We start from the raw sequence: 20,029 nt of genomic DNA on the forward strand, positions 1-20,029 counted from the left end.
AAAATGAAGCTATCCAAAAGAAAAAAGCTTTGAACGAACAAGTTAAATCTTTGTATATGTTTTCATATACAAAGGTTTCTTCAACAAATTATAAATTAATATTCAATAAAATACAATTTGACACCTTATTTATTAAAATTAGTTCCGTATGAGAGTCTGAAAAAGGGAGACATGCCAACGAAATAATATATATGATGATGATCGTCCAGACTAAATTTCTATTCAATCACACAAAAATCAACAAAAATATTTTTAAAAATAAGTGGAAAATTTGTGTACAAAAATTAATATAAATAAAAGCGGTCTACCAATTTTCAAACAAAAAAAATTAAAAATATAGGTTTTTTTGACAATTCAAAATCAAAATGCATTTATATCTTTGAAGACAAACTTATTAAACTAGTTAGTATATTTGTAAATCTTACATAGGTACTTTTTTAAACAGACGCGCCTGACGCTTTGCATAGAGGAGCAAGTTCGCGCGATCCAGTCGTGCATTTTATTTTTATAAAAATCTTGTCAGAATATTCTGTATCGGACATGAAAAACGTTATTCTTCGTTGTATACATCAAATTCTGGAGGTATTACCATTTCTTGTACGTAAGATATGAAAAACATTTATTTTCCGTTGATACCAATTCTCTAAGATGGCAAAATGTGCTATTTACAATTATGTGTTATAAAGTCGGTTATGGTCTCAAATGAAACAGTATTTAATTATCTTTCCAACATTTTAAGTTTACTTTTTTATTTGAAAAGTAAAAAAAACTTACAGAATTTACCGTGAAAAATCTTTAAAAAAATTTGATGCAAGAATTTCTCGTTTACCTGTCAGAACAGCTGATTCTTGAGAATATGTTTTAAATATCTATGTTTTTTGATAAAAATCCGTTGACATATTAAAATTATCTTTTAAACATTTTATTTAACAATAATTTCTACATATCCAAGGTAGCCTATCCAACACGAGTTTGAATGCAGCCTTGTAAGTTATATTATATTAATTCACTTGCACTTTAAATAAAAAAAGAATATATTTCCATGTTTTTGTTTTTATTTATAGGCAATCCTAAGTTACTTAAAATAAATAATACTAGGTATGAAATTGACATGTATACGCACACAGTTATCTCATTTAATTCCTCTTCCTTTTCACTGTTTTCTTTCTAGGAGCAAGGAACAAAGCTATAAGCTTAAATAATATCGTCAATAATGCAACTAAAACTAACGTAAGTCCACCGAACAAAATAACGATAGCATCAAGATTGTGATATTGAATAAAGTTAAGATCTTGTCCTGCCGAACGCAGATGTGGCGCTCCTTTATGTCTAGCCACATATTCCACCCAGTATGTAGCCAAAGCCAAAGGTTCCAATGGTTGGTCACGATATTTTTCAGAGATGTCCTTAGCACGTTGTTCGTATGATTTGTCATTTAGCATTTTATTAATTGCAGCAGTGAATGTTTCCTGAGTGAGATCATTATAGTCAACCATAATACCATAGCCACCAGTTTCAGCACGGGCCATATTTAAGTATTGATCTCCGAACATAGGAACTCCAATGAAGGGCTTGCTAAGGAAAATCGACTCAGTCGTACTTAGCAGTCCCCCATGAGTGATGAATAATTTGACATTAGGATGAGCCAAGATATCTTGCTGAGGGAACCAATCGCTAATAAATACATTGTCACTCTTTCCGGGTAAGTTTTGATCCTCGAACTTCCACATAACTTTTTGTTTGAGCGACTTAAACGTTTTAAGGATAGCATCACGTTTTTCAGCTGGTAGCAAGGCACTTTTCAGATTCGAACCCATTGAGAAGTAAATGGCACCATCCTTAGCTGAATCTAAGAACTTCTTCATTTCAGCTGGTAAAGGCTTTTGCTTTCGATCTATGTGCATGCCTCCGACTTCGATCATATTTGGCATGTATGGTCGTGGAAACCCAAGCGAAACGTGGGCGTTCAGTAAAACCAAAGCAGTGTTCTTGCGAATTTGGTCTAATCCCATTTTTGATTTTGGGAAGTATCGATTGAAAAGTTCACGTTGTCTTGGCATGTATAACGTATGGAAGAATACTGTTTCAATAGTATTTACTGCTAAATTGGAAATCCGGCCTAAAAGTGACATTCGATGAGTAAGTGGCAGGAATGGATTGGGCACATATGATGGCGGTGATGGTGATCCCACCAAGTCAGTGTTCCACTGGGTGGCACCAAAAGTACTCAAACCAATGAGTGGTGCATTGAAATGCTCAGCAAGACCAAAAAGTGCTTCGCTGACAAAAACCTCACACACTACAACGTCAAACTTTTTTCCCGAAGCCATTAGCTGTTTTAGTGAAGACTCTCCTAATGTACTATTGGTGATTAAAATTCCCATATCAAAAATTCCTAAGAAACCCTGAATGATGCTTTGGTCCCGTAAATTTATAATATTGTCTGCACGAGCTGAAAATATAAGGAAAGAAAAGTTATTAATAGAAAACAAATAATAAAGTATTTGATAAGAATATAGTCAAAATGCACGACTGAATCACAATCAAATGGTTGGTTACTATCAAAGCGAGTGTGCACATTATGATTAGATCAAAGAACAGATTAATAATACTTCATTTATATAGTTTATTAAAATCTTTTAAGACTGACGTAATAGTACCGGGTTTATTAGGCAGCTCACTCACGTGCCGGTGCAGTTTCGATATTTACCACAAGTAATTTTCTTTGTTTTTTCGTTTTTTAAAAAAGAAAAATTAAGGCACTAATAAAAATTTATAATATAATTTTTTAAGAAAAGTTCTAGACTGTAACTGTGTGACGAAAGTATACCGACAGTTGATTCAATCCGTAAAGTGGTAAATATCGACTACAGAGTCGATCAGAGGGTGTGACCCATTTAACATAAAGAGGAGTTTCTTAGTACTGCTTAAAAATGTTCTTTGATGTTGGTTTAAGGAGACTGACAAAATTACAAAACCATAATATTTATGCATCTTAACTTTATATTTATAATTTCAAGGGATATTGAGAACACTATTGCCCATCAGAAATGGTACTAACTAGTTTTACGGCTCTCTACATATTAAAGCATTTCAATATTGCAAAAGTTTTCTAAATATTATTTCGCAGATAAAATAATTTTTTGTTCGAAAAACATTGGAGGTGACAATTATTTTGTTTTGTTTTTTGTATTTATATACCTATAATATAAAATTTAATTCAAGTCGCTAGTATTATTGTTTCGTGAGATATTTTGGGTTAATCAAAATGTTCACCTTTTCAACTACCCATAGGAAGTTTTGTAATCAGTCCGATTTGTGAAATTGAAAATTTTGACATTTCTCGACGTTTCAATGTCTCTAGAGTTTGATTACAATATTTTTAGAGAAATGACTGTGCGTGTGTGCGGGTGTATGTCCGTACGTTTGGAATGTCGTCTATAGCTCTAGCTCAAGAACCAGAGATAGCGACTTCAATTAAATTTGGTATTACAAATAATAATGCAGACATAAGCAAAAACTCGCAAAAACTTGAGTGTGTGGTTAACTTAAAATATCTCACGAAACAATAACGCAAGACACTTGAATTACATTTTAATTTATATATTGCAACGTGATGCGATGCCAAACAAATATATTTTTGAAAAAAAAAAACCCAATTGACGGCTTTTTCTAAATCAAGAAAACTTGAAAAAAAATATTTGCCACCTTGAAAATTTTAGGAACAAAAAATTATTTTATCTCCAAAACAATTTTATGCAACGAGAAGTACCGTTTTTAACATCTGGTAAAGTTTTGAGAAAATTCAAATTGATAGTTTTTTTTATAAAAAATAAAAACCTAAACAAAAATACTAAAAGTTGGTAAAAAATAATTTTAACTCAAATATTTTTTCAAAACTTTGAGATTATGGCTTTAAACTAATTTAGTCCAAAAAGAAATACTGGTTATCACCATTCGGCGAATTCTGGAGAAAAATAATAAAAATAAATAAAAATACAAACATTAAAACAGGCTGGGATGCGACTCACACTAATAAATTACCATCTCGTCTTTCGATTTGTCTTGCTTAAAAGTTTGTAAGTTTTCGTGTTTTATTAAAAAAGTTGTCAGTTGAAGTATTCTTAAAAAATTAAAAACTACCAACAATATTTTCCATAATTTATTATAATAAAATAGTACGATTTCGAAATCTATTTTTATTAACGAGATTTTTAGTCGTTAAGCAATTTTTACCAATTTTAATAGCATTTGGGTACTATTTTTTGTAAAATTTATTCTTTTTTATGAAAAAACTGACAGTTGCAATAAATTAACTGAATGTCGAAAACAATATTTTCTGTGAGATAAAATAAGTAAGCCAATATTTTAAATTTTTTAAAAGATATTTGAGTCGAAAATTAATTTTATACGAAATTGTTTCTTAGGTTTTTATTTTTTGTAATTCTTTTACAAAAATGTACAATTTGATTTTTCTCAAATTTTGTCCGAATGTAGACAACAATATTCCTTATGAAATAAAATTAGTTTTAAGCCAATATCTGATAGTTTTGAAAACATATTTGAGTCGAAAATCAATTTTATGCAAACTTTTAGTTTTTATTTTTTGGAAAAAACTGTTCATTCGATTTTTCTTAAAAGTTTTTCGAATGTTGAAAACAATATTTTTTAAAAGAAAAAAATTGTTTTAGGTCAATATCTCAATTTTCTTAAAACATATTTGAGTATTTGAGTCGAGAATCAATTTTCACCAACTTTTGTTAATTTTCTTAAGGTTTTCAATTGTTTGTTAAAAACTGTCCATTCGGTTTTTCTCATAATTTTACCAGATTTTAAAAACGTTATTCTTTATTGCGAACAATTATTTTGGAAATAAAATCATTTTTTGTTCGTAATATTTTCGAAGTGATTTTTTTCTGTTTTTTTTTTTGATTTGTAAGAAAACGTTAATTGGAATTTTTTTCCAAAAATATATTTGTTTGGTATCACATTATAATCTGGTACCCGTGACATGATGTTTAGTGCGTTGGACTGTCATGCCAGAGGCGTTGGGTTCGATCCCTGCCTGTGCCACCTAAAGTTTTAATTCACGGGTACTGCCTCTTGCGAGGAATTGACAAATTCTCCTAGATTAATTTTTGTAATGAAAAAGTGCTATCTCAAATTAATCGTTCGGATTCGGCACATAAACTGTAGGTTCCATTAATCCCTGCAAATACTCGCACACAGGATTGGTTGAGAGTTGTAAGTCAATAGGCCCTGGTTCTCTACGGACTGTTGCGCAACGTAAGAAGGTACGTACACACGCACGCACAGACATCTATCCAAAAAAATTTATTTCGACTATAGGTACCTTGAAATGTTGAGAAATATCTAAATTTTCAATTTGACAAATGGGACCAATTACAATAACTTCCTATGGGAAGTTAAAAACCTAAAAAAACTTGCTTTCGACTCAAATGTCTTTTCATACATTTTAAATATTGGCCTTAAACTTATTTTATCTCACAGAAAGTATTGTTTTTGACATTCAATAATTTGTATGCAAAATATTGTTATTAGTTTTAATATGACTTAGAATTATTCAACTGACAACTTTCTTAACAAAACACTAAAACCGGCAAACTTTTAAGCAAGACAAATCGACAGACGGGATGGGAAGTTATCAGTGTGGGTCGCCCTCTATTTTAAATTGCTATATTAAAAAAAACAACCACTTAATTTTTTTGAGACTTATTTCTGCATTTTTATCTGTAAAACAAAATTTATTTTAAGTCGATATCTCTACTGGTTCTTGAGCTATAGACGACGAAATAAGCTTCCCGAACTTACGGACGTCTCCCTAAAAATCTTTTATTTATATTCTAAGACTTTGAAATGTCGAGTAATGTTAAAATTTCCAATTCTAAAAATCAAAAATCTGGCCGAATTCAATAACTTCCTATGAGAAGGTAATGTAAAAAAGTACAATTCAGTTCATCGAACTGATCGGACTTTCCTTCTGTTCGTAAATATTACAAAGCCAAAATTCATAAGCGGAAAAGATCTCCCTCTTGTGTTGAAGACATTCGCTTGTCTCTCAACAATAGCAAAAATCGAAAAATGGGTCCGGATGACCTAAGGTTCGGGCGTTTCACACCCTTACAATGTCTCCCTGATACCCAAAATGATAATAACATTGAATGTGACGAAGTTATAGTTACTCCACAAATAAAAAAATTAAAAATTCCATCTATTTGCGTACTGCAAAAAACTTGTGAAAATGTACATTCCTTATTAAATGAAATCCAAGTTATTGATTACTTTGTTAAGAAAATGTCAATTGGCATTAAAATAATGTGCAACAATATTGAAGATCACCAAAAAGTGTGTGTATCATTAAAATCAAAATCTTGGCAATTTTTTACTCATGACCTTCCTTCAGCGAGGTCATAATAATTTGCTTGACATCTTATATGTAGTGTTTCTTGAAACTGGCTCAACAAGACTCGTAGATTTAAAAAAGAACATTAAATCTGTTTTTAAAACACAAGTAAAATGGGACTTCAGTCGACAGCCAAAACATAGATTTACGCAATGTCACAACTGCCAAATGTTTGGCCACGGTGAGAAGAATTGCTTTATCAAAACTCATTGCGCGATTTGTTCTGAAAATCACGAAACTGGTAAGTGCAAGTCAATAAACATAAAATGTGCAAATTGTAATGCAACGCACAAATCGACCGACCCGTCTTGCATGAGCCGCAAGAGCTTTCTGGATATGAAAGAAAAATTATCTTCGAGAAGCAAACGTCAAATGCATACAGTTGAGAAAGTGCATCAATCGTTTTTACCAAACGAAATGGACTTCCCTCCACTCCCGACAAATAGAAGAGTTCCAGCAATATCAAAGCCTATTTCTGTACCCGTCTCTCATACGTGGGCAAACAACACAAAGACTGGTGGCAACAGCTCGAGTGATCTGTTTTCCTTAGAAGAGATAAACCAACTTACGGCAGAGATGATAACACTGTTAAGCAATTGTAATACAAAAGCAGAACAATTTAATACTATTGCACAATTAGCAATTAAATATTTATATAAACAAACACCATGAATCATGCATCCATGAATATAATATGTTGGAATGCTCAAAGCATTCGATATAAAACAATAGAATTTGTTGCCTTTCTCAGAAGGCATAATGTAGATGTAGGCCTAGTTTCCGAAACTTGGCTCTCTCCTAACGAGAGATTAGGTTTAGGTAATCATGATTATATTTGTTATCGTTTAGATAGAAAAGAGCGTATGGGAGGCGGTGTTGCCGTCTTTGTGAAAAAAACAATTCGTCACGAACTTATTCCTATTTTAAATACTAAAATTATTGAAAATATTGGGATAAAAATACCTTTTTCAAATGGTTCAGCTTTAAACATTATTTCTGTTTATTTTCCGGGTGGTGCAACTTCAAACGAAAAACGTTTCAACTTTAACAATGATCTTAGGAAGGTTATTAGTTCAAATGAGTTATTTTTAGTTGGTGGAGATTTCAATTGCAGAAATCAGAGATGGGGCTGTACTAGAGCCAATGCGTGGGGCAATATACTTGAAAATATAAACTCAAGGTATTCGTTCAATGTACTTTATCCACCCGAGCCAACATATTATCCTAGTAATAGTAGGGCAAACCCATCTACTTTGGATATTTTCCTAACAAACATCCCAAATCTGTTTACTCAACCCGTTGTTATAAAAGAACTAGGCTCAAACCATTTACCAGTTTTAATCCGTACTCTGGTTTCACCTTTACAACAAAGAAATTATTATTTAGATCTGAAAAATGCAAATTGGTCTATATATAAAAGAGAAATGCGATCAAGGTTAAGAATAATGAATAACATTCATTTGGATGAACTTAATGTTCAACAGATAGATAGGGATGTTTCAAATTTTACAACTGCTATACTCGAAAGCGCTAATAAAGCAATTCCAAAAAAACAAGTACGATGTGATACAGGTAATAACCTACCTTCAAACATTGTCCAAATTATCAAGATTCGTAACATCAATCGTAGAAGGTTGATAAGAACTAGAGATCCGTATTATATCTCGCAGATTAAGTTTCTCAACTCGTTGATTAAAGATCAAATTCTCGCTTTCAGAAACAGAACTTGGAATCAAAAACTTCAAAGTTTAAAAACTGGAAGTAAGCCATTTTGGAACATTATAAAAATAATAAAAAATAAAAATTCATTTGTTCCTGCTTTAAAAATAGGAAATACAATTGCTCTGTCTAATTTTGAAAAAGGAAACGCACTTGCACAAAGTTTTTCTAACAATCATTCAGACAATAGAACCACAAATAACATTAATGAGACTTTAGTAAATAATTCCATTAATTCTTTAGATCTTTCAGATGTTGACTCTCCAGATGATGTGGTCTCTTTAGATGATATTAAAACTATTATCTCGTCTCTTAGAAACAGAAAAACAGCAGGTTTTGACAATCTTAAGAATTTGTATCTTAAGAATCTTCCAGCAGCAGGAATTAAATACATTCAGTACTTATTTAACTCCTGTTTTAAGTTAAATTATTTTCCGGTTAGTTGGAAATTAGCTAAAATTATTCCACTCTTAAAACCAGGCAAATCTGCAGATATGCCTTGCAATTACAGACCGATCAGTTTACTTAGCTCATTAAGTAAATGTTTTGAACAAGTAATTAAAAAAAAAATAACAACACATGTTGAGAGATACGATATACTTCCACTAGAACAGTTTGGATTTCGCGCCTTCCACAATTCAGTTCACCAAGTACATAGAATAACCAATCATATTAAGAAAAATTTCAATGAAGGAAAAAGCACAGGTACGGTGTTCCTTGACATTGAAAAGGCGTTTGACACCGTTTGGCACGACGCTTTGCTACATAAGCTTTTGATTCTAAACTTTCCAAAGTATCTCATAAAGATTGTACAATCATTTTTGAGAAACAGGACATTTAGAGTTACTGTAAACAATAACCTTTCTGATGCTTTTGATGTAAGTGCAGGTGTACCTCAAGGCTCTGTGCTTGGTCCAATCTTATACAATATTTTCACTTATGATTTCCCCTCCTTCCCAAACTGTGAAAAAGCAATTTTTGCCGATGATACCTGTATCTTTTCTTCTGATTCAGTTGGCTTCTTCATAGAAGCTAACTTGCAATCTGCATTATATGAAATACAAAGCTACTGCCATGCTTGGAAAATAAAAATAAATGCTTCAAAAACTCAGGCTGTCTTTTTCACTTGAAAAAGAAAAGCCTGTTTTTTGCCAAGTAATAACCTAGTTATTTGCGGAATGAGTACAGGTTGGCAAACAAGTGCAAAATATCTTGGGGTATACCTCGATAAAACCCTTACTTTTGGCTTACATGTACAAGAAATAGTGAAAAAAGTTAATATCACAATAAAAGTTTTATACCCTTTCATCAACCGTAAATCTAAATTGAGCATGAGAAATAAGTTGTTGATATACAAAGTTGTATTTCAAGCAATAATATTTTACGGTTCTCCAGCATGGGGCAGATGTGCTATAAGTCACGTTCGTAGGTTACAAATCATTCAAAATAAAGTCTTGAAATTGATGTTGAATCTTCCGAGACATTTTTCGACAGAAGTACTGCACCAAATTTGTAATATTGAACTTATATCGTTAAGACTTTCAAGGCTTTATGAGAGATATAACATAGCATGCAATTCTTCCGACAATGAATTGATAGCAAACCTGGCTAGTTAATAAATATATATGTATGTAAAAAAAAAATAATGTACGTATACATATATATATATATTACATATTAATATTTATTTGTAATTTGATAATTATTTGTTTATTTATTTATTTATATATTTATTTAAAAAAATGTGTAGTATTCAAACTCTTCCAGTATTTGTTAATTTGTAAAATTATTATTTATTCTTGTTTATTTATTACTTATTTATTTAATTAATTTGTTTTAATTTGTTTTTAAAGTTATTTATTTGTTTCACTATTCGTTTAGTTAATGTTCAATGTTTAAAAACTTATTATTTATTTATTTATGACTTATATTTAGTTATTTATTTGTTATTTATTTATTTATTTATTTATTTATTTATTTATTTATTTATTTATTTATTTATTTATTTATTTATTTATTTGTTTATTTATTTTGTATTTATTTATTTATTTAATCATCTATTTATTTTACATTTATTTATGTATGTATCTATTTACTTATTCATTATTTATTTCCTGAGTATATTGTAAAGCTTGGTTCTATCTAAAGCTTCACCGCCTCCCATTAGTTTCAACTCTTTTAATGAAGGTTTTTAGAAGCTTTTCCTTCACTATATTTTTTGGTCTACATTTTCATTTGCTTAAAATACTGTTTATTCTTATTGTCAGTAGCAAGGTAGTTATATACCGTAACTCTGTAAATTGTGCAATATAGGTTAAGATATCAATGTATTACATTTTCTGCTTAAATAAATATATCCATAAAAATACGATGGAAATACTTTATAGTGCCGAAAGCACTTAATTTTGTTTAAATTACACACACATTTTTCTCTTCACAGATAAGTCAATCAATAAAACACACCTGTAAGTACATATAAACATATTTAAAACTACAATACTAGTGAATCGTGAAGATTATTTTCATTTCCTTGCTGGTTTCTTAAGTGCTAAGATAATATTTAAAAAATAAGATTGCTGATACTTTGCTTAAGCTGTACTTTAAAAATAATTGTTTTTTTTTTAAGTACAGTTTGTTACATTTTACATTTATTGATAGTACTCGTAAATCAGTGCATTTGTCATGTTTTGATAATCTTTACCGATTTTATTATACTTAATCAAATATATACATAGTTTGATGATAGAATTTGAAACTAATATATTTTTTGCAATGTCATGAGTTAATAGTGTTATTTATTTTAACTAGCCATAAAACAAGTATTAAATGCATGTTTGTATATTTTTCCTGGAAGGAAAGAAACTGCACATTTAACAGTTTACATCAGCTTGTTTGGCATAATTGAAGTGATTGAACAAATAAATAAATGATGCCCTATCTTAACCTTCAAGACACACGAACACTGATTGGTGTTCATAAATAAACGAAATATTCGAAAAATTCAATATCAATACTAAGTCATATGTCAATACAATTCCCTTAGGTCGAATCATTAAACAACTACAGCTATCCATCGTAATCTCTTTAAGCTTCAAATAGTGCCAGTGTAAGATTATTCATACACTTCAAACATGTTAAGTAAACAATAAAATAAAATAATATTAAAAAAAATTAACAGACTAAATAGTTTGTGCCAGAAAACTTTAATATTGAGACCTAACGCGAAGCAATGCAAAAGTGGTGTAAATTAAGTCTTACGTCATCATATTTTATAACTATTGGCAAACAAACGTGAAACCGGTTGCGTTTTTTACTAACGAATCAAATTATTATGTAGATTCCCTTAGTATATATACGCATCAATAAATAATACACAATGTCTTTGAATAATAATTATAATCAATTTTATACCTTTCCATAATTCCAGAATATTTGGTGTTACAACATCATGATAGTTCTTTATTGGTTTTTTAGCTGGAAACGGTGAAACAACTGTCACATCATGACCCTTTTCGGCAAGCCCCTTCATTAGAGCACTTCCGACAAAGAAGTGCGATCGGGCCATAGTTGGGAAAACTCCAAGAATGTTGTACGCATTTCCACATCCAATAATTGTTGCAAGTAGTAAAATACTTGTCAATATTTTAATAAAAGTCATTATTGTTTGACTTGTTTCTATTTTTTTACACTCTCCAGAACGGCACAAATTCGAAATCACAATTGTTCTTAATGTTATTAAAATTAATAAATTTTACTACGAACTGAACGATAACAAATGCAGCAAACAACTATTTCTTTAGTTTTGTAAATTCTCTATTCTCAATTCGTATAGTTGTTGAAAATGAACAATTAAAAAACAAACACCATGAATTGCAGTTTTACAATGAAAACAAATAAATACTTTATTACTTTTTCAACTATGTGAATGAAACAGATATATAATAATCAATGTTAAGTGTTTTCTTGTATAGACGTTATGTACATACATACATAAGTTGAGGCAAGAGGAGATATTTCACGGCCTATGTAATCAAATCATCATTAATAAATCATTTAGGTTCATCTTTATACATTTATAACTATATGTATAGGTTTCTTCATTAAGGCGGCCGTAGACACTTGAATATGGTGCGTGTAGACTTAGTGCGCAAACTAAATGTGTTCCAGTTGATTTGCCATGCGTGAGTTATTGTTCGATTACTAATTTCATGGTTCAAATTAGTTTTTTTTGTGTTCTAGTGTCGGCAAAGTAGTTTGATCGTTTATTGTAGTATTATCGCTTAATTTGTGGAACCTTTTTATTTGGACTCGCGCAACTTAAAGTGTGATTTTTTAATTTTCTTTTTTGGCAACACTGGTTTAAACAGCTGACTCGCGTTTTGTGTTTTGTTTCACTGTCAAACATCTTCAGTTTCGTCTATAATTTAACCATGAATCGTCGTACAAACGAACAACGCTTGCAAATTATTGAACTTTATTATCAAAATGCGTGCTCTGTTAAGAACTGAAGCGACTATTCGGGCTATTGTGACTAAATTTCGCACGAAATTTACATTGTTGGACATTAAACCACCAACACGCTTACGTAGAGTGCGGACTGAAGAAAAAATCGCAGTTGTATCGGCCAGCGTTAATCATGAGCATGCCCATTAATGATTGATTCTTCGCCGTTCGCAGTAATTGGGCCTATGTTGCTTAACAAAGGTGTGATGCCTTTCAAAATACAGCTGGAGCAAGCATTGAAGACAAACTACGTACTGCAATTTAAAATTTTTGGTGAATGGGCTCTTGGAAAGTTTGACGAAGATCAACTTTTTTACCGAAAAATTGCGTTCAGCGACGAAGCTCATTTTTGGCTCAATGGGTACGTAAATAATCAGTATTGTCGATTTTAGAGTCAATATCAGCCAGAAGTATTGCAAGAGCTACCAATGCATCCAAAAAAAGTCACAGTTTGGTTGCCGTTTATGGGGTGATGGCACTATTGGACCGTACTTCTTCAAAGATGATGCGAATCGTAACGTAGCTGTGAATGGTGAGCGCTACCGTGAGATGATATTCAACGTTTTTTTGAACAAATTGCAAGAGCTTGACTTGCATGACATGTGGTTTCAACAAGACTGTGCCACATACCACACAGCACGCGCAACAATGGACTTATTGAGAGGCGAGTTAAATGAACATTTTATTTCACGTTCGGGACTGGTCAATTTACCGCCGGGATCTTGCGATTTAAAGCCCTTGGACTATTTTGTGTGGGGCTATGTTAAAGCTTATGTCTATACAGAGAAACCCGCTACAGTTAACGCAATGGAAGACTACATTGAAGCATTTATTCGTGGGATACAGGCTGAAATGTTAAGAAGAGTATGTCAAAATTGGACTGAGCGGATGGAGCATTTGAGGCGTAGTCAAGCTCAACATTTGCATGAAATAATCTTTAAACACTAAATTATATGGGCCGTACTATCGATTCAAATAAAGATTTCATGCATTTTCAGAATTTTTTTTAACATTACAATAGCTTTAAAAATCACCCTTTATAACCATCCTCTTCTCTCCAAAACAAAAACACTTAATATTATTTCAACTATACGCAACAGCAATTATGATGAAGTAAAAATCAAGTTCAAGAAAATTGGTCTTACTTTCTGCAAGGCTTATTCGAACCATGTTTGATTGTGGTCGGTTCGCTTTAGGTTCAATAGAGATAATTTATTTTGGCGGTAGATGTGTACCGATATTGATAAACACTCACAGGCGTATTTAGTAATTAGGCGCCTAAGCTCCTACATTTTGGTGCCCTTTAGAATAATATGCATAATAATTGATATTTTCATTTCATGTCTGTGTTTACATTGATTAGAAAATTTAGTAACAATACATAAGTTATCTAAATTTTGTTTCAGTTCAACCTTTGTATATGAAAACCATAGTACTCTCACTGTGGAAGTCCAATAGGGCGGCTTCTAGATAGGGAAGAAATTTATTTTTGGCAGGGAGAATTACGAATGTGATAATTCGAAACAGAGGAAAATTGGGAAAGACTATGCTGGTTACATACGCACATACAGTAAGTTTTCTATACAAAGATGATAAGAAAAAAGCAGATGAATAACGATTTCTGGTAGGAATTTTGTATTGTTAGATGAGATTTTATATTTTGCATGCTTTGAGAATTGTGCTGGGGAATTATAATTTGAATTAATATGGGCAAGTAAATATATAGGTATGTTAGTTTTCCATTCTTATAGCATAATAGGTAGGCAGATAAATACATTTAAAAGTTTAATCACTCACTTATCTTCCGTTTCTTGTTTCAAAGTGAGTATTGAGAAGTTCTAATTTTTAGAGAAATAAAAAAAAATAGTTTGGTGTCAATAGATAACTAGAGTTGTTGATAACAATGCGATTGAAATGAGGCTCCAAAAATATTGAAAATTATGACAGGTTATCCATTTTGCAGTCTCAGAAGTATAGGGTTGGAATTTTACATATGTCAAATTAAGTTCTTAAACAAATTTAGTTTTAGTTGAAAGTCGAACATTTACAAAAATGGATCGCACAATCGATACAAATTGCTTAAACCTACTACAAAAATTGTTATTCTGCCACATCCACATATCGCGCCTTAAGAGGAGATAATGGTTTACGTAATAGTCCTACAATGCAAGAAATTGCCAAAATTGTGAAGAAATTACGAAATGTTCATTATCGTTTCGCTCGTACCAGAAAAAATATCGCTGCTGGAAGTGACCAACCCCATTTCTCACTCGACGGGTATGTTAATATACAAAATTGTCTTATTTGGGGTTCTGAGAATCTTCAAGTAATTGCAGAGAGGCCATTACATTCACAAAAAGATGCTTGGATGTGACCCACACTGATAACTTCGCATCCGTAGTGTCGATTTGTCTTGCCTAAAATTTGCCAATAGTTTGCATATGATAAAATAGTTTCATTTCAAAATCTATTTTATCAAATCCAATTTTAAACAATTTTAGTAGCATTTATTAAATTTTGTATTTCTTATTTCTATCTAACAAATACAGATTTGGAAAAATTGTTTGAAGTCAATATCTGCTATAGTTCACCAGACATCGACAACCGAACATCAATTTTTACCAAATCTGCGTACTATTTTTTGTAGATTTTATTTTTTTTAATGAAAAAAACGGACTATTTGATTTTTTAAAAATATTACAAAATGTCGAAAACAATATTTCTTATAAGACAAAATTAGTTTGAAGCCATAATTTAAAATTTTTGGAAACACATTTCAGTCGAAAATCAGTTTTTACCAACTTTTAGCAATTTTTATAAGAAAACTGTAAATTCGATTTATCTCAAAATTCTATCGAATGTTAAAAACAATATTTCTTATAAGACAAAATTAGTTTGAAGCTAAATTCAAAACTATTAACTCTTGAGCACTTAAAAACAAACATTCGTCATCCTGGTCCTGGGTACACATTTTGAAACGACCACTAAAACGTAGATGGTTTTACGCTGTTTTGTATGTTTTTGACAAAATTTTAAATAAAAAATAAAACTACATGCTTTCCTAATACATTTATTTAGTTGTGTATAAATGTAAGCTTGTTTACAAAAATACAGCGCTACGGCAAATAAACATTGAGGTATGTAAGGGGACGGATACTGACTCTCTGCAACCTTCATGTCATACCAAAAATAATTGGTGTGCCTTAAACCAACGTCCAAAATAACATTTTAGTTTCTTACATTCTCAGAGCTCGAATACAAAATTATTTTAATAGTTGTAATGACGAAGACTTTTACCTCAAAATATAAAATCAACACTAAATTTTTCTAATAGTCTTATCATACATTAAATTCTTAAAATATTCGAGCTGACAAAATTGTCTCTTGTTTCAAAGATATTTAAGTTCAAAACTAATATTAAGAAGTCAAAAAGGTGACTCAAACAGTAAAATGGAATTGGTTAAACATTGGAATATTTTAAGACTGAGGAATGGCATCAAATTCATGTTAGGACCTTACTGTTTTGTTTCCTAGATATACATACTTTAACTCGTTTTAAAAAATGAATGCATCCAATTGAAAAAAATGTATTACACATTTTGTATTTTTAATCGATTTCTTACGTCAGGTCTTTGACAAAAACTTTTGTTTAATTGATTAAGGATCAAAGAAAATATTAAAACTTCTGTTACCATATTACCTGATTATAAAAAACAAAGTAGTGTTGTTTTTTTCCAAAAAAGTTTGAGTAAGATACACTCTTCTTTAATATTTCAACAAGATCAACCGGGTTTAATTTCTAGAGATTGGTTGCATTTTTTCGAATTGCTTCTTCACTGATAGCTTAATCACTAAGGTACAAATAATAAAACCGTTTTATAATTTCTGCATACAATTTATTAACTGTCTTCAGTTCTCTCAAAAACTGGTCGCAAATAGACATGAATATTTATTTATTTTTTAATTTTTACTACCACAAAAAAGAACCTTTCCTTTTCCGTACTCATCATCTCTTCAAAAACTATAAAGCTCTCTTAATTGGTAGAAAGCAGAGAAATCGATCAATTGGTTTTTTGTTTTCTTAAACATACCTTAATTTAAAATGAATTTATGTCAAGAGTCCAATCAACGATGAACAAGAAGAATTTAGACCTTTAAAGTTGTTCCATAGTTGTTTTTGTGACTCTAGCTGATATAATTTGTATAATCAAAGAAGAAATACAAATATTTTGTGTTTTGTTTTCCTAAAACATCGTTTTAATCACTTTTCGATATAGCTTCTAAGATCATCATGAAATTCCCGAACAGAAAGACTACGGGTTGCCAGGGATTTGACAGTTTTGATGTCTCTGTTCATCACATTACACCAATATTTTGTTCATCTTCTGATTGCTCCGATTAATTGGAATCAATTCTGATTTCAACTTTGGAACGAGTTTTAAATTTGAGAACACAGTTTATGTGTCCCAAGGTTTTTTCATACCTATGTAGGTACTCTTGTATTGGCATGTTTCCGAAGGCAGAAACCTTGACTCCAACAAGCTGACCATTCCGGCTGTCAAAAAAGTCAACAAAATACAGAAAAAAGTGGCTTTGAATGAATTAAGTTTACTCGAAAAACTTGTTTACCTTTTATTAGAATGGTTGTAAATAAATCAGAAATTGGTTTGGTAGGTATTCAACAATCAAATTACTCTTAAAATTAAATTCACAAAACAATATCAACTAACTCGTCCATTTACATAGTTGACTCTATTTGTGCTGCCCCAGCGAAAATATTCCAGACAAACATTATTACAAAGAAAATATCCTAAATATTTGGCCCGATATTATAGCTATAGGAACGTTGAGTTCTTACTACACATACTAATACATATTTAAAAAAAATGGCATTATCCTCTCCATCTGACTTCAGTATAGTTGTTGTGAACTGCAAATGTGGCAATAATGCCATTAGTGTTATTATAGCGGTAATAACTCTCAAATTATTTCAAACAATAAATTTTCTTTTCCCAGCCATTTTATCTAATAACTTCTTGAACCTATACAGTACTGTTGAAAAAATAAATGGATTGTAACACAAATTTCACAATGGATGCAATTGGGTGGACTAGTACAGTTATCTGAAAAGTCAGAATAATTATATTGATCTACTGACTATATACAAATTTTAAGGTTAAAACCGAACTCTGAGATGCTTCAGTACAAGTCTTGAAAATAATTCGAAATTATATTTTGCTCATTACCAGAGATTGACTTGCAGAGCTTTTTTCAATGAGATCATATCAAAGCAATTGAAAATATTTGATACTAGCTTTTACCCGCGACTTCGACTGCATTAGTTTTTTAGTTTTTTTTGATAGTAGTATGAAAAACCCTGAGCTGTACTTTTGTGTACGTATGTTTTAATTCTGACAAGATGGGATTATATGATGAATCACATACGTATTATAAAGACTGTTGCAAATATTTACATTTTAGTTTTACTTAAAGATTAAAAGGAACCAAAATAAATAGAAATTAAGCAGGTATTAAAAGAACTAAAGAAACTAACTTAAAACTAGGTACCTACCCACTTCTGGTAAGTTAAATGATCAAAGACGAAGCCAGCCAATAGGTATTAAAGAATCAAAATAAATTTACACGACAAATAAAATATTTGCAGGATTTCTCTGTAATTTGCATGCGTCCGACTGCTGCGGATAACTTATTTCATAACGGTTGGGAATGAGTCAAAAGTAACTCATGTCCTTTCTGAAGTCTCAAACTATCTACTTACCAAATTTCATTTAAATGTGTTCAGTAGTTTAGGTGTAAAAGCGATCGGCCCACCTGAATTTTCCCATTTAAATGTCCCTTCTAGGATATCAAAAAATCTCCATACCAAATTTTATGCAAATTGGTTCAGTAGTTTAGGCGTGATTGAGTAACAGAGAGACAGAGTTACTTTCACATTTATAATATTAGTATGATTAAGGTCTCTTCTATATACATATGTACATATATGTACAAACGTACATGCTCCCAAAAATGACGATGTTGTAAAAAAATTGTATCTCTTCTTCTGCAAACTTTTTCCCACATTTAAAAAAGTTAACTATCACAAAATGTTTTTCGTCCAAACCTTCGAACTTAATATTATGTTGCTTTTATCCCATGTAACCATTTTGTAAATTATAAGATCACAAGAATAAGTAAAGTACATAGTAACATATTTTGAAAATTTTTAAATTACTCGACTTTTCAAGGTCCTAAATTCTAAATAAAAGATTTTTACAGAGATTTCTGTGCGTGCGTGTGTGTGTACGTTTGTACGTTCGGGAAGCTTTTTCGTCGTCTATATCTCAAGAACCATTGGAGATATCGACTTCAAAAAAAATTGTTTATACATAGAATATATAATGCAGAAATATGCAGAAAGAACTCTCAAGAAAATTGAGTGGGTGATTATCTCATAATATCTCACGAACCAATAATGCTAGCGACATTTTAAAATATGTAGTCTGATGTGATACCAAACTACTTATAATTTTGAAAAAAAACAACAAACGGTTTTTTTATAAATCAAAAAACTGAAGCAAAATAACTGTCACATCAAATATTTTACGAACAAAAATGATTGTCTCCAAAATATTTTTTGGCAACGGAGAATAAAGTTTTCCATCAATCTGGTAAAATTTTGAGAAAAATCGAATTGATTTTTTTTTTTTAAATACAAAAACATTACTAAAAGTTGGTTAAAATTGATTTTATGTTCAAATACCTTTCGTAAAATTGGCTTCAAACTAATTTCACCTTAACGGAATTTTTTTTGACGTTCAGTTCAGTTAAATTTTTATTAAAATCCAACTGTCAGTTTTTTTTACTAAAAATTAAAATCTTCAAAAAATAGTACGCGAAATTGGTAAAAATTGATGTTCGATTCGCGGTATTTATTGAATAAGGGAATGTATTGACTTTAAAATGGTTTCATTCTATGCTAAATTATCTTAGAAAAATCCAATCTGTATTTGCTTATATAAAAATAAAAACTATCAAGAAATGCTACTAAAATGTGTAAAATTGTGTAAATTTTAGTTTCGACTAAAAATCTCGTTAACAAAAATCAAACTGTTTCATCAAATTTTAAATATTGTTATTAATTTTAACACTTATATCACAAATAAAATTAGTTATAAAGGGTGATTTTTTTGAGGTTAGGATTTTCATGCATTAGTATTTGACAGATCACGCGGGATTTCAGACATGGTGTCAAAGAGAAAGATGCTCAGTATGCTTTGACATTTCATCATGAATAGACTTACTAACGAGCAACGCTTGCAAATCATTGAATTTTATTACCAAAATCAGTGTTCGGTTCGAAATGTGTTTCGCGCTTTACGT

General features: G+C 30.8%; 1 protein-coding gene across 1 annotated transcript; it reads right to left on the bottom strand.

Annotated features, from left to right (window-relative positions):
- Positions 1 to 900: 900 nt before the first annotated feature.
- On the bottom strand, positions 901 to 11,941 carry LOC129938690 (UDP-glycosyltransferase UGT5-like). Its single transcript, XM_056046380.1, has 2 exons — positions 11,555 to 11,941; positions 901 to 2,452 (listed from the first exon to the last, which is right to left on the bottom strand). Exons 1-2 carry the CDS (start codon positions 11,799 to 11,801, stop codon positions 1,137 to 1,139), a joined length of 1,563 nt encoding a protein of 520 aa, XP_055902355.1. The 5' UTR covers positions 11,802 to 11,941; the 3' UTR covers positions 901 to 1,136.
- Positions 11,942 to 20,029: the final 8,088 nt, after the last annotated feature.

Source organism: Eupeodes corollae, chromosome 1, assembly GCF_945859685.1.
Source record: "Eupeodes corollae chromosome 1, idEupCoro1.1, whole genome shotgun sequence".
Lineage (NCBI taxonomy): Eukaryota > Metazoa > Arthropoda > Insecta > Diptera > Syrphidae > Eupeodes > Eupeodes corollae.